This window comes from Aulonocara stuartgranti, assembly GCF_965226115.1.
Source record: "Aulonocara stuartgranti genome assembly, chromosome: 16".
In the NCBI taxonomy this organism is placed as follows: Eukaryota; Metazoa; Chordata; class Actinopteri; order Cichliformes; family Cichlidae; genus Aulonocara; species Aulonocara stuartgranti.
In genome coordinates this window covers 19,545,965-19,571,813 of record NC_138952.1, presented here as the reverse complement: position 1 = coordinate 19,571,813, position 25,849 = coordinate 19,545,965, and the positions used below count along the sequence as shown (strand labels likewise).

Below are 25,849 nucleotides of genomic sequence, written 5' to 3'. Positions count from 1 at the left end.
TCATCCGTCATCATTTCTGCTACACTGGCAGGGCTAGGGGCCAGAACTCTACTCTTCAGGTTTTTGGGGGATGTTGCTAAGTCCGGGTCAGATAACAGGCAACCCAAGCGCAGTAGATGTGCACGGTGTCAGGTCTCGCAGCAAGCTATCAAATACAGCGCATTTCTCGGCTTTTAACAAAACGCTATACGTCACCAGGTGTTTCATCAGATTCGAGGTGTTGCCTCCTTTGCACAGTATCACCTTAAAGCACTTCTTGCAGGCTGCTGAGTTTGCATCTTTTGCTGTGAAGTACAGCCAGACTTTTGACCGCTTCACCTTGGGCATTTTTAATATGTAGCTCTGCTCTAAAAGAACTTACGTACCTGGGCCCGCCTACTACGCTTGCAAAGGTAAAATGATTGGCTGGAATCCAAAGTGTGTGACATCTCAGGAAAAAAAAGCACCGAAATAAAGCACTGAAATGTGCGCTGCTTTTCGGTTGTGTAATCTCATTTACACACCGGTGCCCATCCCTAGTCGTGAGTTCTCAGAATCGGCTCTTTGAGCACAAGAATGACAACATCACAGAGCGCAAGTTTGATAACATCATGGAGAAGCTCACGGCTCTCCAACGGGAGATTGAGAGACCAGTGTTGGACTGTTAGAACTGCTTTGAAATTTATATGAGTTGTTCGCACTAAAGTAAAAAGCACCATCACTTCATGCGGATACCCTTTCAGCGCCAGCTGCGGTCTCAAGGCTGGAGCCGAACAAAAACTCCCTGATAACGACTGTGTTTAGTCTGTTCCTTCCCATTCTGTGCAAGGCCACCTGGGTTGGCTGGAAGACTGTTTACTTAGCCTGGCAGGGCGAAGGACACTGTCCCAGCTGAACTCTAGATACACACACACATACATATACACTGATATGCACACACTCATCTCCCCTCCCTTTCCAAACGCCTTCGATGCTTGTTCCCTCCTGGGGAACATGGCAGGTCTGAGCCCGAGTTGGAATGGTAGCGCTGGGCAGGATGGCTGCTGTGTTTGCTTCGGATTACTCCTCACAGCCCACCCGACCCTGTGGCTTGTCACGTGTTCCATAATGTTGTGCTGTGGACATTTATGTGCTTTTTTGTGCAGAGGAGTTTTTTTGTTTCCTGTTCTCATGCTGTCCTCCCTTTTTTCTGTAACGCTACCGATCTCCGACCTGTATCCCCATGTGATGTCTGTGTTGTGTGTGTAAGGTCGGGGGGGAGGTGTCCTATTTCACTGCAGGGCAACCTGCACGTGGCAAACAAAGCCTTGATTGATTGATTGCTACTCTGGGAGACTGAGATAACTAATAGTGCTGCCTGTTGTGCATTTAGCTTCCAAAACACGTTATTCATGGTTACATACAATTTTAGACTGATGTGGGCCAAAGCCTAGCATAGCCTGTAACATTATTATGACGGACACATTTTATGAGTTAACTTGGCTTTAAGTGACTTACAGGTTTCTTTGAAAAATACTTTCTTATATCCAGGTTCTTCCTTTTTGCTGCCATCCTCCTCTCCTCCTTGCAGGTCCTCGCAGCGCAGACTTGCAGCTCCTAAAACTAAATAGAGCTCCCTGAAAGGCACAGCCAATCACATTGGCCATATTTGTCACATGACGTAGGATTATTGGTGGGGACAATTCAATAATCGCTGGATATTGGTGGGGACATGTCCCTTACGTCCATGCCAAATCTACGCCCTTGCATCCTACCTAAGAAGCTTTCACTATTTTCTGTTTACTGAAGGAAAAAATCTAAATACATTATTCCTGCTTTGTAAAACAATTACTCAACAAGGTACCCCTTCCCTATTGGTGTTAGAGTTTACCATGCCAGCCAATCTAAAAAATCATATGGCAACATGTGGTACTTGGTTGTTTAGGGAGAAGGGGAAGTTTTAGCAGTGACAAGCGGGCGAGCGAAAGAAAGAGAGAGCGAGTTTTCATATGTGAGACATTAGTGACGTTTAGTGTGTTTGGAGGCTGTAGTTAGTGTGTTGTGTAGTTATTGTTTTGTATTGTGTGTCAGTTATACTGCTGAATGTCACATTTGCTCCAAAAAAGCCACCAAAGGCAGATTCCAGTGTAAACACTGTTCCCACATGGAAAACAGGACTGATGCACCTCCTGTTGTCAGACCTGCAGGGTTTAGGCCTGTGCTGCTCTCCTCTGTCTTATACTGAACACAAACTATTTTTTGGACTGGCACAAATAAATTGTGTGCCTTCTTATTTGATGCAGAACACCTGATTGTTCTGTAAATAGATTTAAATGGTTATATAAAAAAACGCCTGAGGCCTTGGCTGCATTTTAGGTAAATAATACCATATAACTTTGTTGTTTGTAAAACTTGTGCATAATTTTTAGAAACGTACAATTTCTATTTGCATTTCAATTTATGAAAATGATTCGTTAAACATGTTTGTGGGTTTTACAGTAAAAAAAATAACTTTTTTCTATTTGGATTTTGAATTTTTTGTCTGAATTTAGATCAATTGTGCTAATATAGTATACCAAAATGAAAAATAACTCAAATTTCAGATATTTGAGGTTGTGATGAAAAAAATAATACCAAACAAGGCAAGATAAACAGTTTTTAAAGGTGAAATATAGAGGTAAAATCAAAAGTAGTCAAAAACGGCCAATTATACCCTGGACCCCAGAGGGTTAAACCCTTGTGCAGCACCATGTTTTCTTGACAACAGGACACAGTGGTGTATACTAACCTGAAAATTGCGCCCAGTGTTTTATTCAGATTTGAATAATGTGAGCCCCTCCGTCTGGTTTTCGGGTCCTGTGGTAACCAATTAAGGAAAATCCTAGATGCTCCCTGGAAACAAACCAAAAAAACCCCACTCTTTTCTCAGACAGCAAGGATTTTGGTCCTCCTCGTGATCGCCGTTGTTTTGATGTACATTTAAGGTAAAGCCACGCGTGCTTTCGTCGGTTACGCTGTTTAAAAGGCTGATCAGAAAGCTGCATCCTTAATTCATCCCATGTGTTAAACGTTTTATTTCCGCCGTCCCCTCCCCCCTCCTGCTCCTCCCTCTGTGTGTCGCTGGAGGTATCCAAGCATTTTATAGCCCGCCTACTTTCTTTGCTAGACTCCCAACAGAATCATCGGTTCTGTTGTGTTCTAGCGTTTTTGGACTGTGGACTTTTTTCTCCCGGAAGTCAGAATGCGTAAATATTAGGATTAGTGGACAGCAATGATTAGCGGATGGATGGAGCTGCTTCCTATACCGTCCATATGTGACTCTGCGCTGCTACGTGTCCTTCTCCTGACGTTGTCTCTTCTATGTGCTGACGTAGAAGGTATTTGTAGTACCAAGGCTACGATGAACTGAATTTGAATGTTGTATTTGTCCACTGCAGCTCCTTATTATCACATTCACGCTTCAGAGATTTGGCTCACAAGACATATGGCGTCAATGTGCGCTGCAGGGTCTTATTATTTTTTATTATTTTTTTTAAACGAGCTTTGTGGTTCATAAAAGTGAATGGTGGTGTATTATCATTTATTATCTATTTGTTACATGTGCATATTTAACTGAAATTGATGGTTTCTGCTTGTAATTTCAGTTTGTGTTGATACAATAAACAGTAGTTCTTTGTTCATGGACGTGCTGTATAATTAGTAGCACTACTCTCTTCCTCATATGCCCTCAAGAATGTTGCTTATTGTTCATTTTTCATATAATGTTATTTATAAGTCAATGAGAGAACAGATGAATCCAAGCAATGGCCTAACAGGATGGTCACATGTTACTGAACTACAATACAGAGTTTTTATGTAGCTAACTGTAACTGAGACTCTGAAGCAGCTGGTTGATCAACTTAAAAACACAATGCTGTGTTTGATATTCTCCCATCACGCATTGTTAAGGGCTGCTTTGATGTAATTGGAGCATTCTGTTCTTAATGAATTTTTCTCTACTCTCTGGATCTGTCCCACTGGCCTTTAAGCATGCTGTAGTCCAGCCTATTCTGAAAAAAAAAAAGAATCTTGATTGTTATGATCTTTTGAGCTATAGACCAATCTCTAAGCTTCTGTTTCTGTCCAAGATCCTGGAGCGACTAGTTCTTTCTCAGCTTCAGGCATATTTAGACGCGAACAACATTGCAGAGAAATTTCAGTCTGCCTTTAAGCCACGGCATAGCACTGAAACGGCCTTGCTTAGAGTTCTCAATGACCTTCTTGTAAGCACTCACTCTGGACGTTCTGTGCTCCTGGTTTTATTGGACCTTTCCTCTGCTTTTGATATGGTCGATCATAACATTCTTCTACTAAGACTTGAGCATACTATGGGTATAAGAGGCACTGCCCTCAACTGGTTTAAATCTTATCTTGCTGACAGGTCTTTCTCGGTTAATTTGGGCAACTTCTCATCTTCCTCGGTACCTGTACGCTTTGGTGTACCTCAAGGATCTGTATTAGGACCTATTCTCTTCTCACTATATCTGCTCTCTCTTGGAGCAATTTTTGAGAAGTCTAATATTGCCTTTCATTGCTATGCTGATGTCACTGTTTAAATCACGGCTGAAGACTTATTTATTTAATCTTGCTTTTCCACCAAGTAACATTTGGTGTGCGTTGGTACATTTTTATCCGTTATGCTTGTTAAATACTTTTATATATTATGATTGTCAAGGTTTTATAATTGATACGTGCCAGGTCCTTTCTCTTTTCCCTCCCATCTCCTTTTTCCTATTTTATTTTTTCTCAAGCACCTTGGTATACCCTTGGTTTTTTAGTGTGCTTTATAAATAAAGTTTATTATTATTATTATTATTATTATTATTATTATTATTATTAACTATGTAACTATATAAGGGCATGGTGAGGATGCTGGAGAATATTGTTTTCATTCCTCTGTTAAGAGTGGAGGTGGGCGCATGACTACGCACATAACCTTGACTGGCTTACATGGAGTTGAAGAAAATAAGCTGTGTTACGTTACCAGACATCTGTGTATTTTCTTATTTTGATCATTTGATGAACAAAATAAGTTTAAAGCTTGAGTAGATTTAACACCACAGAAACTAGTTATAAATATTTTTCATAGTTATTTTTCAATGTCTAAACAGCTTAATTTCAAAATTTGTTTGAAAGATGAAGCATACACACACACACACACACGCAAAAACAAAAGAGTTCATCACACTTTGATATGAATGTACTTGGATTCTCTTTTGTTTCTATTTTCAGCTCTGCCTTAATCACGTTTTCTGTTCTTTACAGCTCTCCAGGTGATTGGTGGAAGTGTGACAGTGAAACAAGGAGGTACTGCTATCTTAACGTGTTATGTCACTGGTACCAATGATGACCTGACACAGATTACCTGGCAGAGGAAGACGAGAGAAAAACCTCACAATGACAATTTCCTCACTATCCTACCCAGAGAGGGAGTGCAGTTTGTCAATGGAGGTGATGATCGATTTAAATATATCGGGAATTTTAACAACAATAATGGAACACTCCAGTTATCCAGTGTTGCCCTGAAGGATGAAGGCAGCTACACGTGCATCTTCACCTTGTTTCCCAGTGGAAATCAGAAGATTGAGATTCCTCTAAACGTGCTTGGTATATAAAAAAAACAACAACTTTATTTAAAATATTGTGGGTGTTTGTTTGTGAGACAGACATTTTACCATGTTGCTCGCATGTTGACTAATTGTGTGCTGTAACTCTCCTAGTGCCTCCTTTCACAAGCGTCAAGGACAATCTTCCCACTTTGGGCACAGAAGAGGTTTTATTTGCTACCTGCACAGCTGCTGGCTCGAAGCCTCCTGCAGAGGTGAGGTGGCTCACTGGTGCTTTGGGAGACAAAGTGAGGACGACGGCAAACTCCACCCAGTATGACAACGATACAACTACCACTGTCAGCTCGTTGTTTGGTGTTCCTACGAGAGAGATTAACGGTCACCAGGTCCAGTGTGTCATCAGTGGTGGCTCACTGTCTAAAGAAGAGAGTCTGCTCTTCACTATACAGATCTACTGTGAGTGTCAGCTGCTCATGTAGTTTATTATTTGTCTTCTTTTGTGTTGCCGTTGACTGAAGAACGTTAATTATTTAATCAAATATTAAAAGTACACAGGCACACCCAGGATTAACTGATTAAACTGCAACTGCAAAGGAATACTATAGAACTTACTTACTTGTTACCAGTTAATCTTTATTATCTACTAATGCAACAGAAATATTTTCATAAATTATGGATAAAATAAAAGTAATAGCTGCACTTTTTTAAAACTATACCCTGCATCTTTGGTTTGAACAAAAGCAGACATAAACCTCATACTTCTAGGTAGCCTTTAGTGTTAAGAGTTGACATGGTTTTGCTTTTTTTTCTTTGTTCATGAGCTGATTTATTGTTTTTCCCAGTATGGATACCAGCTTTATCCTTGTTCTCATGCTACTGTCATTCACTCATGTTGTCACAATAGCTGGATAAAGATTTTGCGAAAGATGAGACGAGTAATGGAACCTGATCTGTGTCCTGAGACAGAACCACCCAGTTCAGCTGAAATGCAGAAAACTCAGTAAAGTTGTGCATCAGTGTGTGTATCAGCACGGCTTTGGTAGGGGAAAAGTAGAACTAAAACGATGTATCTTTAATCAAAGTCCAACTGTGTTTTTTTTTTTTTTACTTACTAGCAGCTGTATATTCCACATCTACACTGCTTGTGTGAAATAATGTGCATCCCTTTTTGACACCAGTTCGATAATTTGAATCTTGAGAGCATCACAAAATGAATAATGTCTACCCAGAATTTGGATATTTCAGCTGCCTTGAATGAGTTTTGTTCTCGGTAAGAGTGCAGATGTTCAGGTTAAAAATTAACTCTCACCAGTTGAGGCAACACCACGGTGCACAGACCAGCTTAAACCTGTTTGTAAAGCTTAACAATGACTTCATTTGTTTGAGATCCATTCAGCACACATGGGAAATGGCAGAAGGTGAAGCAAAAACACTAGAGACTGTTTTCAAAGCATGCTCTTCCAGTATTGTAGGTTCTTTTTCTAAATGACACAGTTCGTCTGTGGTGTTATATTTCTGGTTGAAATCCTCATAAAGGCCATGCTTTTAAACAGAGCACCAACATGCTTGAATGTGTACAAAATGATCTCTGCTTGAAACTAAGTGTAAAGTACCCAAAATGCATTTCTTTGTTTTGATTCAAATATATATGAAAAGTTGTTTGATCTTATTAAGATGTACTCAGTTAAAAAAAAAAAAAAAAAAAAAAGATGTACTCAGTTAAGAATTAACACAGGTCTCTTGTTCTTTCTTTCTTTTTGCAGTTTCTCCCACAGAAGTGAACATTAGAATGATTTCAGAGGACTCGTTCGAGTGTGTGACAGAAGCCAAACCAAATGCAAACTTTATCTGGAGCAGGTAAAGTAGTTTGAATATTGATTCCAGTTGAAATATTTCATTTCATGGGAGTGGTAATAATAAAGGCACTGAGTCTTATATAGTGCTTTTCTTCTCTCCTGGAGCATTCAAAGCGCTTTATACTCACTCTTTCACATAAGCACTTTCTTCTATGCTTTTTAAGTGCTCATTAGTTAACATTTACACACCAATGGATGCAACTTCTTAGTATCTGGTTAGTATCTTGCCCAAGGATATCTGGCACTCAGACTGGGGGAGTCAGGGATCAAGTCATCAACCTTCCATTCAGTAGATGACCTTCTCTACCTCCTGAGCTACAGCCAACCCCCAGGAAATAATGTTATCACCAAGCACATGACACGTGCTTGGTGATAAGAAGCACATGTCATGCAAAGCAGTTTCAAAGAGACATGAGGGTTACTTCCAAGTCTCACCTGCATCCATCCACTCAATGTCCTCCTCGACCATAATTTATAAAACATACATGTTTAGCTCTTAGCACAACTCACTTTTTTCTGCCCTCTCTGTACATTTCACGATCAGGTCTCATTCATGTTTTTCAGATCTGGCCAGTCTTTGCTGGAGTCTTCTGTCAAAATAGACGGTGCAAAGCTACAACTGCTGAGCCTGACCTCTGATATAAATGGCCTTTATCAGTGTGAAGCATCTAACACATATGGAAGTAAACGTGGTCAGCTCTACGTGCATGTGGCATCAGGTGAGGTCAGCTTGGTTTTAGCTGTGCAGTTTGTCCAAATCTTTTTGAACTGGTTTCTGATTTTGGGGGATTTTAGCTTTTGTGGATGTCGTTTCATTCTGATCTTGTTCTGTTTCATGTTCTGTGGACTTCTTTCAAAAGAAATAAATAGAAACTTAAATATCTACTATGAGAGTAAAATGATGGACTTCTGTAGGCACTCCACCCACATCCAAATTAGAGGTTAGGAATCATTTGTATGCAAATGGCTTAAAGAAATGATTGCCTTTGTTACGGCCGAGAGGGCCAGGCTGTGGGTGTGGACTCAAATGTGAACACGGTATTTTATATACAGTGCCTAGTTAAATTACAAAGCAGGAAACTATGAATGCTATGAACTGAAAACTATGAGGCCAAACTATGAACATGAAACTTACCTTAGAGCCAGCATAAAACAGACAAGTAAATGGATGACTAATGCTCCACTCAGTGCAGTACATATTACTCAAGTCAGTTCTACAATTTAAAACTTAAAGCATGTCTTAAATTAAATATACAGTGGAACCCTGGCTTACGAAGACCCCATTTAATGAAAAATTCAAGTAACGGCAATATTTCTGCCCGTGGCAAAATGCCCACTTAACGAAATAGATAAAATAGAAAATTGTAAAAAATGTAATTAAATTCCATAATGTTATGTACATGTACACGTATGTATGTATGCATGCATACGTATGCTTTCTTCAACCTCTGCCACCTCCTCCTCCACTAGGAACTTTGTCTTCAGCCAGCATCGCCTCACTCAAAAGGCGATGGAAAAAGGTGCTTCGACTTACGAAAATTTTGACTTACGCAAGACCCCCAGGAACGAATTAATTTCGTAAATCGGGGTTCCACTGTATTCTGTTCATGGCCATATAAGTTTCTTATGCCTCAGACTGTGTTAGTCTGAGAGATTTTGAATGTGCAGTGGGTGCATGTAGTCTTCTTTCGGCTGCCCTCCTTAGAGAAGCTAAGAAGAAATACTTTAAAGAAAGAAATAAAGTCTGGCTCCTTAAAAATAAACTATAAGGAAATGAGGGTTGGCTCAAGAATTTTGCTTATTTTTTTCAGACCATTTAAATCAAATCAAATCAAATCAAATTCAAATTTTATTTGTCACGTACACAGTCATACACAGTACGATATGTAGTGAAATGCTTGGACAACTGCTCGTGACCTAAAGAAAACAAAAAAGGAAAAGGCTATGAATAAGATTGGAAATAAATATGAAAAATTAAAAAGGGTAAATTTAACTAGGAAGGAATAAAATATAAATTAAGGTTAAAAATGAAATAACTGTACAACACAAATTAGAATGAAGGGTAAATTTAACTGGGAAAGAATAAGATAAAATATATAAATTAAAGTTGAAAATAAAATAACTGTACAACAAAATACACAATATAGAACTATATAAGAATGTATGAAGAAATCTAAATCTAAATAAATATATACACAATAACAGCAGCTGTACAAGTATTAACCGGAAATGAAGAATATAGTGACCAGTGTTGTGCAAAAACAATGTCCAGAATGTCCAGTGTGTGTGTAAGAACCATATGTGTGGGTCAGTACTGTGTGGTGGTGTGATTGAGAGACCGTATCGCCTGCGGGAAGAAGCTCCTCCTCAGTCTCTCTGTGTTGGTCTTCAGGGAGCGGAATCGCTTTCCTGACCTCAACAGAGAGAACAGTCTGTTGTTGGGATGGCTGAGGTCCTTCACGATCTTCCTGGCCTTGGTCCGGCACCGCCTGCTGTAGATTGAGTGCAGGTCAGGGAGCTCGGAGCGGATGGTGCGCTCAGCTGACCGCACAACCCTCTGTAGAGCTCGTCTGTCCTGCATGGTGCTGTTCCCGAACCAGGTTAAGATGTTTCCCGCCAGGATGCTCTCTATGGTGCACGAGTAAAAGTTCCTGAGCACCTTGGAGGGCAGTTGGAAGTCTCTCAAGCGTCTGAGGTGGTAGAGACGCTGTCGGGCCTTTTTCACCGCGGTGTTGATGTGACAGGACCATGACAGGTCCTGCGTGATGTGAACTCCGAGGTATTTGAAGCTGTCCACTCTCTCCACTGGGCACTCGTTGATGACGGGGGTCTGGTAGTTCCTCTCCTGCTTAGTGCTGAAGTCCACTATCAGCTCCTTTGTCTTACTGACGTTTAGAAGGAGGTTGTTCCTCTGGCACCAGTTCTCCAGATTCTTAATCTCCTTCAGGTAGGCCGTCTCGTTGTTATCAGAGATCAGGCCCACCACGACGGTGTCGTCAGCAAACTTGATGATGGTGGTGGAGCTGGTAGTGGCCACACAGTCATATGTGTACAAAGAGTACAGCAGGGGGCTCAGAACACACCCCTGGGGGGCTCCAGTGCTGAGAGTGGTGGAGGCTGAGACATGTCCGCCCATCCTTACTGCCTGTGGTCTGCCAGTTAGGAAGTTGGAGATCCACTGACACATAGATGAGCTGAGTCCCAGATGCTCCAGCTTGGTGGTGAGTGTGGAGGGAATTATGGTGTTAAATGCAGAGCTGTAGTCTATGAAGAGCATTTTAACATAATTCCCCCTTCTAGTGTCCAAGTGAGTGAGTGATGTGTGGAGGAGATGAGAGATGGCATCGTCTGTGGAACGATTTGGACGGTAAGCGAACTGTAGTGGGTCCAGTGTGTCTGGTAGTGAAGAAATGATGAAGTCTCTGACCAGGCGTTCAACGCACTTCATCACTACTGAGGTGAGGGCTACAGGGCGATAGTCATTGAGAGAAGCAGGGTGGGGTTTCTTCGGGACAGGAACAATGATGGACTCTTTGAAGCATGTGGGGATCACCGACTGAGATAAAGAGATGTTGAATATCTCAGTGAACACAGGAGCTAGCTGGTATGCGCAGTCTCTTAGGATACGACCTGGGATGCCGTCTGGTCCTGCTGCTTTCCTGGTGTTCACTCTTTTGAAGGCTCTCCTTACTTCATGCTCGGAGATGACGAGCACGTTTCCGGTGCTGGCAGTATCTTCCTGTCTGCAGCCGTTACCGCCGTTAACACTAGCATTGTTGGAGACCTTAGCTGCAGCCTCGAAGCGAGCATAGAAAGTGTTCAGCTCGTCTGCCAGAGTCACGGCCGCGTTCGTCATACCGGTTGTTGGTGCTTTATAGTCCGTTATTGTCCTTAGTCCCCGCCACAGGCTCCTAGAGTCACTCTGTTGGAGTTGTGACTCTAGTTTCCTCCCGTAGCGCTGCTTCGCCTCTTTCACCGCCCTCCGCACGTTATATGACGCGGCTTTGTACGGGTCCATGTCCCCCGTTGTGAGTCCCGTGTTGTAGGCAGCGGTGCGGGATCTCAGAGCGTTGCGGATGGTTTTATCCACCCACGGCTTCTGGTTGGGAAATGTTGTGATAGTCTTTGTCTCCACGGTATCAGCCGCTAGTTTCCCGATGAATCCCACAACCGCTTCCGTAAACACGTTGACGTCATCGTCTGAGCTGTTTCTGAACATGCCCCAGTCTGCGTCATCGAGTGCGTCCTGTAACGCGGCCACCGATTGATCCGTCCAGCGCGCGACCTTCCTCTGAACCGGAACTTCCTGTTTCAGCCTTTGTTTGTATTTTGGCATGAGGAAGATGGCGGCGTGATCAGATTTGCCAAACGGAGGGCGGGATTGTGCCTTGTAGCCGTCCTTGACCGTAGTGTAGCAGTGGTCCAGTGTCCTTTCACCCCTGGTGGGGCAGGTGATGTGTTGATAAAAGTTCGGCGCTGCGCGTTTGAGGTTGGCGCTATTAAAGTCCCCCGTCACAATAAGCGCAGCGTCCCGGTGTTGTGTCTGGTGCTGTGTGAGTGCCTCATGCAGCTCGCATAAGGCGGTGACCGTGTCCGCTTGTGGTGGAATATAAACGGCACTTACAATGACTGATGTAAATTCCCGAGGTAGATAAAAAGGACGACACATGATGGACAGTAGTTCCAGATTTGGTGTGCAGGAGCGTGTGAGAGGAACAACGTTCGCACTGTTGCACCAGTTGTTGTTCACCATTAAACACACGCCGCCTCCCCTTGACTTCCCCCGAGTCCCGTGTCCTGTCCAAATTTGCCTTATGCATTCTCATCTTTCATGCTAACCTCCATGTCCTCTTTTATTACATTCATGAAACGTCAGTGTTTCTCTTTTTCTTCTGCCTGGGAGCTAAATATTCAACATCTAAAATATTCACTCTCCCTCCTCTGCACACACCCAAACATCTTAGTCTCTCTAATTTTGTCTTCAACCTTAGCTTTCCCTCTGATTTACTAATTTCTAGTCCTGTCTATCCTGTTCACTCCTGATGAAAATCTGAGCATCTTCAGCTCAACATCCTGTATTTTTTTTTTCAGTGCCACTATTTGGAAACCATATAGCAGTATCATAGCGGTATCATCTCGTAAACCTTACCTTTCACCCTTGCTGCTGTCCTTCTGTCACAAATCACCCCAATATGTTTATCCACCCACTCCACACAGCCTGCACTCTCTTCTTCACTTCTTTTGTGCATTGTCTGTTGCTTTTGATGCTAGTTTTTACAGCTTCAGTGTTACACCTGTCTTCTTCTCATTTACACACATCACATATTCTTTCTTGCTTCTACTGGCTTTCATATCTTCTCTTCAGTCCGTACCTCCATCTCTTCGAGTTGACTTCCAACTCCTCCCCTGCGTCACTTAGTACAGATCACACTGTTGTCTGCAATGATCACAGTCCAAAAAGACTCCTGTCTGACCTCATCTGTCAGAATATCCATTACCATTGGAAACAAAAAGGGGCTCAGAGCTGATCCCTGATGTATTCCCACAACCACCCTAAACCCATCTGTCATCTCTGTCGCATATCTCACTGTCTCACTGTCCTCATACATGTTCTGCAACACCTTCACATGCTTCTCTGCCACTCCTGACTTCCTCATGCAGTATAAGTTTCTTTCTTGGGTCCCTAACATATCCTTTCTTTAGATCCATAAAGACCCAATGAAACTCCTGCTGGCCTTTTCTGTACTTCTCCATCAACACTCTGAAAGAAAACATCTGTAGTGCTCTTTGGCATGAAGCCATACTGCTGCTCATCTCTCATCTTACTTACTGTCATGCTCCAGGCTGAGGGCAATTGATGGTCATTTTATAGTTCTTCCTTTTCCAAATATTCACACCAGCAGTTGTCACCTTCTCACTGAACTACTTGCTGATAGCCTTGTAATCCATTACAGCAGATCTACAGTCTTGTCCATGATGTCCTTTGATAGCTCTTTGGTCTTTCCCATGGTGCAGAGTTGGAAAAGAAGGAACCAATTCTGTGGTTTCTTCAGTTCAGGCCGTTGAAACCAGAATTCTGGCTATTTGTTCTGGACTTCAGGTTGATATTTTGTCTCTTACCATTAAAATGAAACTACCATAAAAATTAGAGACAGTTCATTTCTTTTCCCGAACTGTATCAGACAGCTTTCTCACACCTTTCCCATCTTCTCTTCCTTTATCTTCACCCAAGACTAGAAAAGTTTTTGCCAGAACATTTTTGACCAACAGTACCAGAAGTGATCATTGTTAACCTGCCCTCAACCTACACGAGCTACATGTTTGATTTGTGTATGGTATATGTTTAAGTATTGTCTGAGTCATCTAAATATGAAACAAAAAACATAAATGCCAGATAATGTAATCCTCATTATATTCTTCATTCTTGTGTCCCTGCAGGATCGTGCTCTGCTGCATGGGCCTTACTTGGTGTTTTTATATGTGTTTTTTTCCTGAGCATCGTTGGGGCTGCAGTATGGTACTTTTATACACATGAAGATCAAAGGTACTTCTTGCATGTATCCAATATGTAGAATAATATTTAGTAGACCTGGCTTTAAAGCATGTGGACCTACTGTCCAAACTGAAGTATAGTAGAGTATATGTCTTTATTTATATAGGAATGGCCTAATTGGCAATTTTGATACTTTCTGTGGGGCAAAAAAAGTGTACTAGTTAGCGTGTTACAATAGACATTTTAGGCTAGATTTCATTTAGCGAGAGGGAAACGGAAGACTAGTTTGTGAACAATGTTTTTTCCACAGATGAAACTAAGTAAATCTGGTACCAAAATAGTAGAAAGGAAAAGGATGGAAACATAAAAAAGGATAATCTGAGAAGTACATATCCTCTTTAAAACACAGTGAATTTAGTCTCATAAAATGTTAATCTCAATGATTTCAATCAATATGGAGAATATGATTATTTAATGAGTATTGAGTGATGTTTTTTTTTTTATTAAAAAAAGTTGTATTGTACTGTCTCAGGTGATGCACCTAAATTACTGCATCGCTCTAAAATCAAAAGTGTTTCCAGACAATACATGATGCACTTCTTCGGACAAGCTCCTCGTTTGCCATTTGTCTTTGTTTTGCATATTTGGGTATCTGTCTTTTAACGTCGGGTTATTCATGCACTTGTTTGTTTTATTTCAAATCTATTGTGGTGGTGTTGGAGGGGAAACTGAACATTTTGAATTATTGTCCCAAAAATTCCAGGCGTAGGTTTACACTTTTTTGGCAGCGTGTCCCAACAAATGAACCAGCTGGTAACAGTGCAGCGCAACAAGAACAACATCAGATGGAGGTCAGTAACAGTTCATTCATTGAAATGTGCCATTGTTGTTTTCATTTCATTTTTGTTCCAGTCAAAATTAAATTTCTCTTTCCAAATATTTTGGCGCTATTTACTTGAATGTAAAATTATGTTATGCAGTTATTGCAGATATATTTGTAGTTTTAGTTTTGTACAAGTAATTTTATTAAATCTGCCCTTCTTCAAAAGTAAATCTTTTTAATTATTAATGTGTGCATTGAGTATTGTAGGAGTTTTTTTTTTAAAATATGCAGATACACTGAAAGTCTTTGCATGTTCAGATGAAATTACATGCCGTTTTAAACAAATTCTCTTATATTGTTTACTTCAGTAATCTCTGTGACAGCTGTGGAAGCAAAGGATGAGCAATATCTGGGCTGAATGCTCGACCAACATGTCATTCTAGAGTCAGCTACTAAATGAACAGATGAAGAACAGGTGGAGGTACTTGGTGTCCGTTTATCTCTCTGCCCCACTTTTGTTTATCATGTCTTAGTTTTTAATGAAGTTTCTTTATTGCTTTTTCTTGTACTGCCATGGCATTTAGGTTCTACCTTGACATACCAGCTCTGGCTAATATGAATGGCAGTTTTTCTGTGACATTTATATCTCCTGATAACACAAGCCGTTAAGCTACTGAGGATTTCAACCCACAGGGCTTCTGTTTAAAACAGTGTTATCAGTGTTATCAGTACACCACAGAGCCTCACACAGATAATAGGTTCAGACGGCACAAACAGTCAAGTGAAGCACACCGTCTGATTACCATATAGTACATAACACTTGAAAAATAGAGCCCCACCCTTGTTAGTGCACGGCAGATGTTTTGCTTGGAAATCTAACATAAAGCAACATACAAAGAAATTTGAAAGAAAAAAAAAGTATTTTAAAAAATCATAGTGAGGTTTTGTTACTGTGTTGAATTATTGGTTGTTTCGTTTTGTTTTTTTAATTAATTTGAAGAAAATCAAAGGTCTTCACCCTTGAAATTTTTTAATTTAACTGTAAAAAGCAGTACGTTATAGCATTTTACAGGAGAGTATAGTTACAAAGGTCACATTTCTCTCATTAATCATTAATCTTAATGACTGTATTAACTTAGATTACATGCTGGTCAATGTTTAATGTGAAACTAGAACAGAACACCAAAGCATACACACTAAAATGCTGGAAATTCTGTGGTGGTACTCAACACACTGCAGTTTAAAAGTCTGCTTCAGCAGGAAAGAAAAGTTTGAGAAAATTAAACAAGCTATTTATGATTTTATAGTATTCACACACGTAATAAGTTATTAGTTCGATGTTATCTTCCTATTTTCGCTCTTTGTCATAATGTGCAGTGTGAGGAATAATAAAAAACAGCGACTGATCAGCAAGAGTAACCAATTGATACAGAAGTAAAAGCAAAGATTTGTCAAGGTGTAGGAAAGAAGTATTCCCTACATCCCCCTTCATGAATCACCACCTTATCGCGGTGAAGGGGTTTGCGTGCCTTTCTGATCCCAGGAGCTGTGTTGTCGGGGACAGTTTGTCCCTGGTAGGGTCTCCCAAGACAATTTGTTCATGGGTAAAGGGCCAGACCAAGTGTGATTCAAAAGAGTTCGATGATGAGAAGTTACTTGACAAAATCTTGGTTACCAGTGCCCCTTCATAAGGCCAAACATGGTCAAGGAGCTATTTTTGGAAACACCCATTATTCATGGGTCCTGGCTGACCCCAGTTACTCCAGTGAACCCATCACCTGCTGGACGGGCCATAGTGGTCCAGTGTTACGTGGATCAGGTGCTAAAACTGGTTTGTGATATACGGTGATAATCAAGTGTTCCTTTTTGAGCAGTGTACTATGTTGAGTATCATACATAATGAGAAAGGTTTTCTAAAATGTCCGCTCAGGCAAAACAAGCTTTGTTAACGATTTGTAACTCCAGCTGCTGTAGGTAGAGAGCAGTGACCAGTCTATAAAGTCACACTTCATACATGGATTTATGAAATTTATTGCTAATTAACAAACATTCATTTTATTATGATTAGATTTTTTTCCCACCAGATTTGTCATAGACTGAAATATTATGTGATAGATCAGAAGGTGGGCGTATTGTGTGAGGATGTTAGCGTGATGTCAAGTTGAAAGTAAAATTTTAATCATATTCCATGTTTTCAAGTGTTAAGTGCTTATTCTAAATTATTATCATTGAATTCGGGGGGGGGGGGGGGGGGGGGGGGGGGGAGTTGTTTTGTTTTTAATGTTCTAGTGTTGTTGATTCACAGTTGCCATTGTCTCACTGGTCATGATGGTACTTATGTGAATGTTTCAGTATAAAACTTTTTACAGTTTTAAATAGTCAAGCAAACTGCAGCTATTAATAATTGCTACAAAACAATACCTCTTTTTATACTTTTTAGAAGTGTATTCTGGTACTGCCTAAAGTTTTTGTATTAAGCTGCTTCACTTTTGTAAAAGGTTAATTCGCATATTTAACTGCTGTTTACAAACAAGCTTGAAGGGGGCCACAGCAGCGTGTTGTTTTATACTATTTATATTTTAGGATAGAAACTGCTGACTCATCTTGTCTGGATCTTGTTGCTAAATCTGTTTTTAGATTTAGTAATGGATGTAAAGATATTCTTTGCCTTTTTCCTGCATACTGCTGAATATTGTAAATTTAGTTACATAAATTTTTCATCCTTGTTAGCATTAGCAACGCTTACATGTGTATTTTAACTCTACATACATATATATTATTCATCAGATTTTTTTTCTTTCCTTTAAACCTAAAAATGAAGACATGACACTTTATGGTTTTAAACCTTTTCAGAAAGTAAGATCATTAAAAATGTTTTCATTTTTAAAGTATATCCATGCACCGTACATGATAACAGTGGTTCTCAAGCTGTGGAACATGGCCCCACTCGTGAAGCATCATGGAGAAAAAAAAAAAAAAATTATTTTTTTTTGTAAAGCCTAGTTAATTTCTCTGGAAAGTCGGCTTTTAACCTCCTAGGACCTGGCGTCCACATATGTGGACATCACATTTTGGGTTATTTAGACCAAAATACTCATTTTTGCTCTACAAGGGCCTGATATCCACTTATGAGGACATTATACTGCCACCGTTCTATCAAAATTTTAAACAAATATCTTCATATGTGGCTTTCATTTTTCTTAGAAATAAAAATCAGGTTAAAAAAAATATCTGGTAATTCTTTGTTTTTACATTCATCGGGTCCCAATCAGCCCAAATATCAAAGAGAAATTAAAACTGCATGACGTGGAAGAGTTCGGGTCTTAGGAGGTTAATGCTGACTTTGAACTAAAATTCATCTTGTACCTTTTTGATTTGTTAATGAGTAATTAATTACTTAACTAATTACAAACTCCTTGATGTGGACACTAAACTTTTTTTAATTATTGAATTTCATTCATTTAATTTTTCCTTTGTACAGTGGGGCATGTCAGAAAAAGTTTGACAACCACTGTGCTAAAGCATTACACGGGTAGGTTTCCATGTTGTCAGAAAACTATTTACCACCATTAATTATTATTATTAGTAGTATTATTATTTAATACTGTATAGCCTGTATGGCTGTCTCAAATGGCTGTCTTAATGCTGACAGGAACATTAACCACCTGGTGTTTTTTTTTAAAGGTTGAATAAACTGAACATTTGAAACAAATTGAATGCATCCAGAGAATGTTAAATCTTTATCCCGATTGCCAGGACAAAAAATTTCTCTGAATTGTGTGAATGAATTGTATTCATCATTTTGATTTGAATTAGTTTCTGTAACAACTGTTTATTATTTGTTCTTTTGTCATTACATTGTTATAACTATTTATAATTTGTATGCTTTAAATAACATGCAGTATACCTACTCTGACAGTCCAGGCTGCATTGATATAAAACTTGATTATTATACAATTAATACACAAGTAAGACAACTGGCAAACTGAATAGGTTTCCTGCAGTAGCATTGTGCTAATAACTCTCACAGATGGTAATGTTGCATTCCTTTCTTTTAGTTCAATAAAAATCAATTAATGCCCAAATGTCCTTTGCTGAAAAGCTGTATCACTGTACCAGCGTCATCCTCTTCACAGCACATTAACTGAAATTGGTTCCCTATAGAGCAAGTGCACAGGAAAAAAATATATTTGTTTGATTTTTTTTCTTTATGTCTGCCTGGCGTGCAGGTAACTGAAGAAATTTTATTAACACAAGTAATGACATAGTTATAGCTGTAATGTAATTATTGTAATTACTTACCACAGTAACATGTTACAAAAATGTCATGTGATTACAGTAAAAGACGAACTAGGACTCCAGAAGAACAGGAACTTGATTTGCTGCAGAGATGTTAGACAAATTTTGTTATGACTCAGATTCTCATTTCTCACAAAGTGTTCTCTGTCATGTCTTTGCTTTTCCATGTTTTGTTTTTTGTTCTTGTTTTTGTTCTTGCTATTCCTTTTTTATGTACTTAAAATTAGGTGTTTTAGGAAGACCTTAATTAAAGTATACAGGACAGACACCACTTTGAGAGGATTAATTAAATCTGTAGCCTCTGATTCTTCTGAAAATGCCTGATGGACTTTAAATATCAAATTGTTTGTGACTGAGATGTTTTGCTGTTTTGTTTTTTATTTATTTTTTAATGAAAATTTAATTGATCATACATTTGGCCGACATGTTTTGGATTAGCCTGGTCTGGATGATCTCTCTTCTTTGGACTGCAACTCTGTGCAGTCCAATTCAATTAAGACACGGAGATGAAGGCAATTCTATAATTAATAGAGTCGAAGATAACTAAGAAAACAATCACATCATCTACTCGACACAGTAATGTTATATAATGTCCACAAGAGGTCACTGCAGACCATAAATTGGCTAAATGGCACATGCCTTATAAGTGACTAGCAGTGAGGCAAGAAAATGGCAAGCTAGCAACAGCTAAACTAAACAATAAACAATAGAAAAGTCCTTTAAATGCTGGATGTAATCATCATGGGAGATTCTGGCCACTGCTATTAACTGAGTACTAAATAATTAAATAATCCTACAAACATGGTATTAATATGCTGAGGCATAACTTTAACATGCACAAACAACTATAGCCATTATCATACCAATGAATCTGTTCAAGGGAATAACACTTACAGGTTCATTAACACACAATTAATCACACAAAACGGTGTTACAACTGCTATGCTTTGCTGCTGCTCCTTTAGACTCCCACTCTCCCTCTGCGTGCTGAGCACATGGCAGGGCTCGCAAAATCGCTAGCCTGACGTCCCGGAGCTAGCGATTTCTCCGTCGGACGACCAAAATCTATCTCAGCCCCGCCCGTCGGGCTATATGTTAACCTGACTGTGGGTTTCCAGCGTAATGTTATACAATCTGCCATAACCTCATGGCCACTAGATGGCACCCTAAGACCATAAATGAATTTCCGGCTTGTGTATATATATTGGCAAACCGGACGTCTACAGATTACAACAATTCAGTGCAGTAGCGGTTTTAGATACGGGCGAAACGGGCGGTTGCCCGGGGCGGCATCGTGGTGGGGGGCGGCATCACGGGCATCGGCAAAAAAAAAAAAAAATGCTCGTACGCATGCTGCCCCGACGTCAGCCAGGGAATGGCATAGGCATCGGTTTTCTATCGCCCATTTGCTGGGAGTAAGGGCACCCTCCCTTTTGCGAGGTGTGCCTGCTGGGAGGAGAGGGCGGGGCGGCGGGGGATTCTCTGGCTGGCTGGAGCAGTATCTAATAATAATTAACTCGCAAAATAAAACAAAATAAAAACAAACCAACAAACACGAAAACACCAGACATTATGATACAGACTAATAATTTGCACCGATGTATTTTCGAAATTCTGTACACGAAAAGTGAGCGCGAGAGCCCTCAGTGCGCCTGCTTGGTGCTGAAGTCAAAGTAAACTTTATTGTCATCTCCGCTACATACAGTCCAGTATATAGAGAGACGAGACTACGAGGCTCCAGTTACAGCAGTGCAAGTAAACAAACAATATATATAAGAAGAGTAAGAAAATAAATATACACTTTAGGACTCGGGGTAAAGGGATCAATAACAATTTAAAATTTACAGTTTGATGATTTAAAGTCTCACACACAACCTGTCGAAAGGGGAGGGAGATCTGCTGCTTCCAAATAGAGCACATTTCATTTATAATGTTGTAAATCCAAGCCCATTATGCTACTCACCCCCTCCCCCCTGTGCTGAAACGTAAGCGTAAGCGAATCACTCACTCACCCCTATGGGCTCAAAATGTGGTCATAAATATTTTGTACTTGTAAAAAAGATTTGTACTTGTAAAAAAGATTTGTGTGTGCGTAAAAAAGAAAGATTTGTATGTGTAAAAAAGATTTGTGTGTGCGTAAAAAAGATTTGTGTGTGGACTTAGAAAAAAAACCCCTGCAAGTTACAAGTACGGATTTTGACCCTATTTTTCTTCCTTTCATCTGATTGGTCAATGTCATGTCAATCACAAATGTAACAATCCAATCAGAGAACAGATGGGTTTGGCTGTCGGAGGGGCGCTTTTTTGAACTGCAGGTCCTTGAAGGGTGATACAGTTTGAAGCTGGAGGATCGCTATATAAATATCCGATAGCAGCTAGGTCCCCTAACTTTCAGTAGCTGTTGAAAGGAAAAAGTTGTGGTATATCAGTGGTTAGAAATACCATTATTACTTTAGGATTAGTTTAACACAAAGTCAGGGCTGACCCAGGACCATTGCTGTGAGTCACAGTGCCCAGCATAAAAGTCCTTTCACATCGGACGCAGGATGTGCTGCTAATGCTAACTAAAAGCAAAGGATCCAGAATTTGTTACGCTGGCTGCTGGGCTCTGTAGGTTTTTGCAGCAGCTCTACCTGTACTAGATGCACCTGCTCCTTGTCTTTTCTATCTCTGACTTTATGTCCTCTACAAGAGTTTGGTTTTTTTGCTGGTTCTTCAAATGTTCAATAAAAACATGTATGCTAATTCATAACGAAGAAAGCTTTGTAATGAAGACTGTCATTTCCAAAACACTGCTCGCCCCCACCCCCACCGCAGCGCTGTTGAAAAGGCTGTGGAAGTCCCTGTATTAAACATGTAGACCTGTGACACAAAAATCACCAAACTCGGACGACCACAGACTGTTTTCCTTCGTGGTGATGAAGGAAAACGCTGGGTTGGCATGTAAAAGGGCATTTATTCCCTTCAAAGACCTGCAGTTCAAAAAAAGCGCCCCTCGACAGCCAAACCCATCTGTTCTCTGATTGGATTGTTACATTTGTGATTGACATGACATTGACCAATCAGATGAAAGGAAGAAAAATAGGGTCAAAATCTGTACTTGTAACTTGCAGGGGTTTTTTTTCTAAGTCCACACACAAATCTTTTTTACGCACACACAAATCTTTTTTACACATACAAATCTTTTTTACAAGTACAAAATATTTATGACCACATTTTGAGCCCATACACCCCCTCCCTCCTGTGCTGAAGCGTAAGCGCATCACTCACTCACCCCCTCCCTCCTGGTTCACAGCTTCTTCTTCTTCTTGGTTGGCAACCATTGTTAAGGCACATTACCGCCCCCTGGCTCACATTTCAGTGGACATTTAGATGAGAAAATATATATTTAACACATTTAAGGAAAATACTAATAAAATAAAAATAAACAAAATAAATGTTTATTAAGCAATTTTGATAGGAAATTGCTTAAATTTAGAAATATTTTTGCTCTATAAAATAGTTGTTTTCTTTTAGAATCATTCATCTTAGCAGTAGGATTTACATGAAAAGAGAAACAAATTAAGTTTGAGTGAAAATGTAAAGTTTTTGCACTCTCTGGTCAACTGACTCAGTGAATCAAATGACTCAAAAAATGCGATTCACTTTGGTGAGTGACTCATTAAAACTCGATTCAGTAAAAAGAATCAAATTTACCATCACTAAACTGCACTGAACACGTTCCCAACCGGAAGTACAGATACCGAGGTGCATCATGGGTAACGTAATCTAAACAGTTATAGTGAACAAGCAGACTTTTAACAAGAAGGTTAGGAGTAATGGGATCAGGGTCCACAATGTCCGATGTTGCATAACCAAGCATGTCCACATAATTATGGATGATTAAAATTGTGATATTTAAAAAACACACACTGTTTCTTAAAGAACATAAATTAAGAAATAGATTATATTAGATTTATATTTTAAAGAGCATCCTAACGCACGGCATAACAACATGGTATGCAGGGTGCTCAGCTGCGGACAGGAAAGTACTGCAGAGGGTCATCAACACAGCCCAGAAGATCACTGGCTGCTCTCTGCCCAGCCTGGAGGTCACTGCAAACTCTCGGTACCTCAGCAGAGCTGGCAATATCATCAAGGACCACTCTCACCCCAGCAACCAACTGTTTGAACTATTACCGTCAGGCCGACGGTACAGGTCACATAAAACCAGGACAAACAGATTCAGGGATAGCTTCTTTCCCAGAGCTATCACCGTAGTAAATAAGCACAAAAACAATTGAACCTATTCCATACCGTCACTGTCATTATATTATGCTGCTATTCATACTGTCATTATATTAATGCTGCTATCCTGTATATATTGTACATACTATTGTTTGAGTACTTACAATTGTTTTTTTGTACTTTTTATATTTTACATTTATATTTATTATTGAAACTTGCACCAAGGGAGTGGCACTCCAATTTTGTTGTACTCTGTACAATGACAATAAAGGCTATTCTATTCTATTCTATTCTATTAAATATGACAAAATGCTTACTTTACAGCAGCAAAATTATTTCTCTACAGTTTAAACATTTAATAAACTTTCTGCCTGCACAGAGTGGATATTCAAACATACATTATTTTTTTGTAATTATTATTTACTTTTGTATTCTTTTTAGAATAATAGAATAGAATAGAATTCAACTTTATTGTCATTGCACATGCACAGGTACAGGGCAACGAAATGCAGTTTGCATCCATCCAGAAGTGCTTTAGTGATATATTTTTAGCCAGGAAAAACATTTCACTGTATGTTGTACTAGCTATAACTACATGTGACAAATAAATAAAGAATTGAATTGAATTGAGATATATTACAATATATATTAGCAATAATATAGATATGTGAGTATATTACAGAAATGGGTCTATTATGGTATGTTATAATGTACACGGTATGAAGTATGTTGTGAATATTCTATAACTATAAGTATTTACTTTATTATTATAGCACTATAAATAAATAATAAGGGAAGGATTCTGTATCAGCACCGTGATGGAAACTTGTGCCCATAGTATATACAGTATTCTGAAGAAGGTCTAAAATGTCACTGTATGTGTGTGTGTGTTTTATTTGTATAGATTTTTTAAATTCTTACTAATAATATAGCATTGTCCAGACATGCCTGGTAAGGACACGAGGAAACAGTGACAAAAATAGCTGTGTGAGGCTACTAAAAGCAGTGGATCCCTCAGCAGCTGGATTACAAAGAGCACAGGTAACAATAACACATGTACCAGTTGTTGGAAAGGTATTCCAGGAATGTTTTGCTTCTATAACATTTTTCCAACATCATTTAGATTAATTGCAAGAGTTGTTAAGTGTGGATAATTAAATAATAGTTTATTGTAATAGCAGTTTGTGCCTTGTTCTCAGATGGACAGCAAGTTGAGAGTGATAGATGAGATGAGGAAATAGAAGGAGGAAGAGAGGCAAAGTGTGATTCACAGGGAGAGCCTAGTTTATTTCTCTCAGTTTTTTGTTGCCTTATGGTTCCAAGCACTGTCACCTATCTTTGCATGTTATTATTGTTTCATAAAACTTGTTTAATCAGCTACCATCTCTCCTATGGGCTTTTTACAGTCTACAGTCTCAGATCAGATCCGATCAGATCAGGGGCGATCGTGGCTCAAGAGTTGGGAGTTCGCCTTGTAATCGGAAGGTTGCCGGTTCGAGCCCCGGCTTGGACAGTCTCGGTCGTTGTGTCCTTGGGCAAGACACTTCACCCGTTGCCTACTGGTGGTGGTCAGAGGGCCCGGTGGCGCCAGTGTTCGGCAGCCTCGCCTCTGTCAGTGCGCCCCAGGGTGGCTGTGGCTACAATGTAGCTTACCATCACCTGTGTGTGAATGGGTGGATGACTGGATATGTAAAGTGCTTTGGGGTCCTTAGGGACTAGTAAGGCGCTATATAAATACAGGCCATTTACCATTTACCATCAGCACAGCCCTGACCCCCAGCAGCAGGAGCAGCAGGAACCCCTCAACAGCAACATTGTACCCATCAGGTAAAACATAGGCTACTTTTACTTTGCAACAAGGCAAAGCAAACGTATAGTATGATGCAATCCCATATTAGATTCTTGAATGTGTGTTGTTGTTATTCAACCTGGTTCAATGTGCCCCTTTTTAACTTTGAACGTCTTTAAACGTCTCTGCACAGCCCTGCACACACACATCGAAAAAAAAAAGATTGCCTCAACAAAAGGGCACTTTGGTCACCCATCAGGAAAGGGGCAGGTGCTCAAGCCCCTGCTGCCCCCCCCCTGCACGTGCCTGCTGGTGGGGCATGCTCAGGCTGTAACGGTTTGGTGGGGGGCACTGACTGAGGCACATGTGGTTCTGGCTGTGATGTAACAGGGGAGAGTAGCTGAGGCATCACAAGAGAAGCAGGAGGCGGTGAAATGGGCAATGCAGGCTGCATTAAAGCAGGAGGTACAGGCTGAGTTGGCAACGGAGGCAAGCAGGCTAAGGGGGCTGTGGATGCGGAGGCAGATATAGGCACGGCTTCTGAAGCAGGTTCCGGGTTTGATGCAGCAGTCTCAAGCTGCACTTGAGGAGTGGGGACTCCTGACTGCTGCTGAATGGTGGGTGCATCTCTTCAACTGGGCCAAGTAAGAGCAGAAATTGTGAACAGTCAGATTTTGTTATACCAAAGAACCCCTGGTGGAGATTTAAATTCACAGAAACAGATGAAAATAAATTAATTTCCGAGATTTTATTGCAATGTATTTTTATTAAAAGAATTATTTTGGTTAAAACCACTGC

General features: G+C 40.0%; 1 protein-coding gene across 8 annotated transcripts in view; it reads left to right on the top strand.

The window, feature by feature from the left end:
* Nucleotides 1-25,849, top strand: part of LOC309690647 (nectin-4-like) — a 138,455-nt gene that overhangs the window by 6,183 nt on the left and 106,423 nt on the right. For 5 of the 8 annotated variants that reach the window (XM_082507841.1, XM_082507840.1, XM_082507838.1 and 2 more), the window contains exons 1-5: nt 2,751-3,335; nt 5,263-5,604; nt 5,718-6,020; nt 7,328-7,421; nt 7,985-8,139. In XM_082507841.1, the coding sequence (XP_082363967.1) occupies nt 3,230-3,335; nt 5,263-5,604; nt 5,718-6,020; nt 7,328-7,421; nt 7,985-8,139 (1,000 nt within the window). In that variant the 5' untranslated portion in view covers nt 2,751-3,229. Of the gene's footprint in view, nt 1-2,750; nt 3,336-5,262; nt 5,605-5,717; nt 6,021-7,327; nt 7,422-7,984; nt 8,140-25,849 lie in introns of those variants that run through there. The other 3 variants (XM_082507845.1, XM_082507844.1, XM_082507839.1) reach the window with 2 other exon arrangements.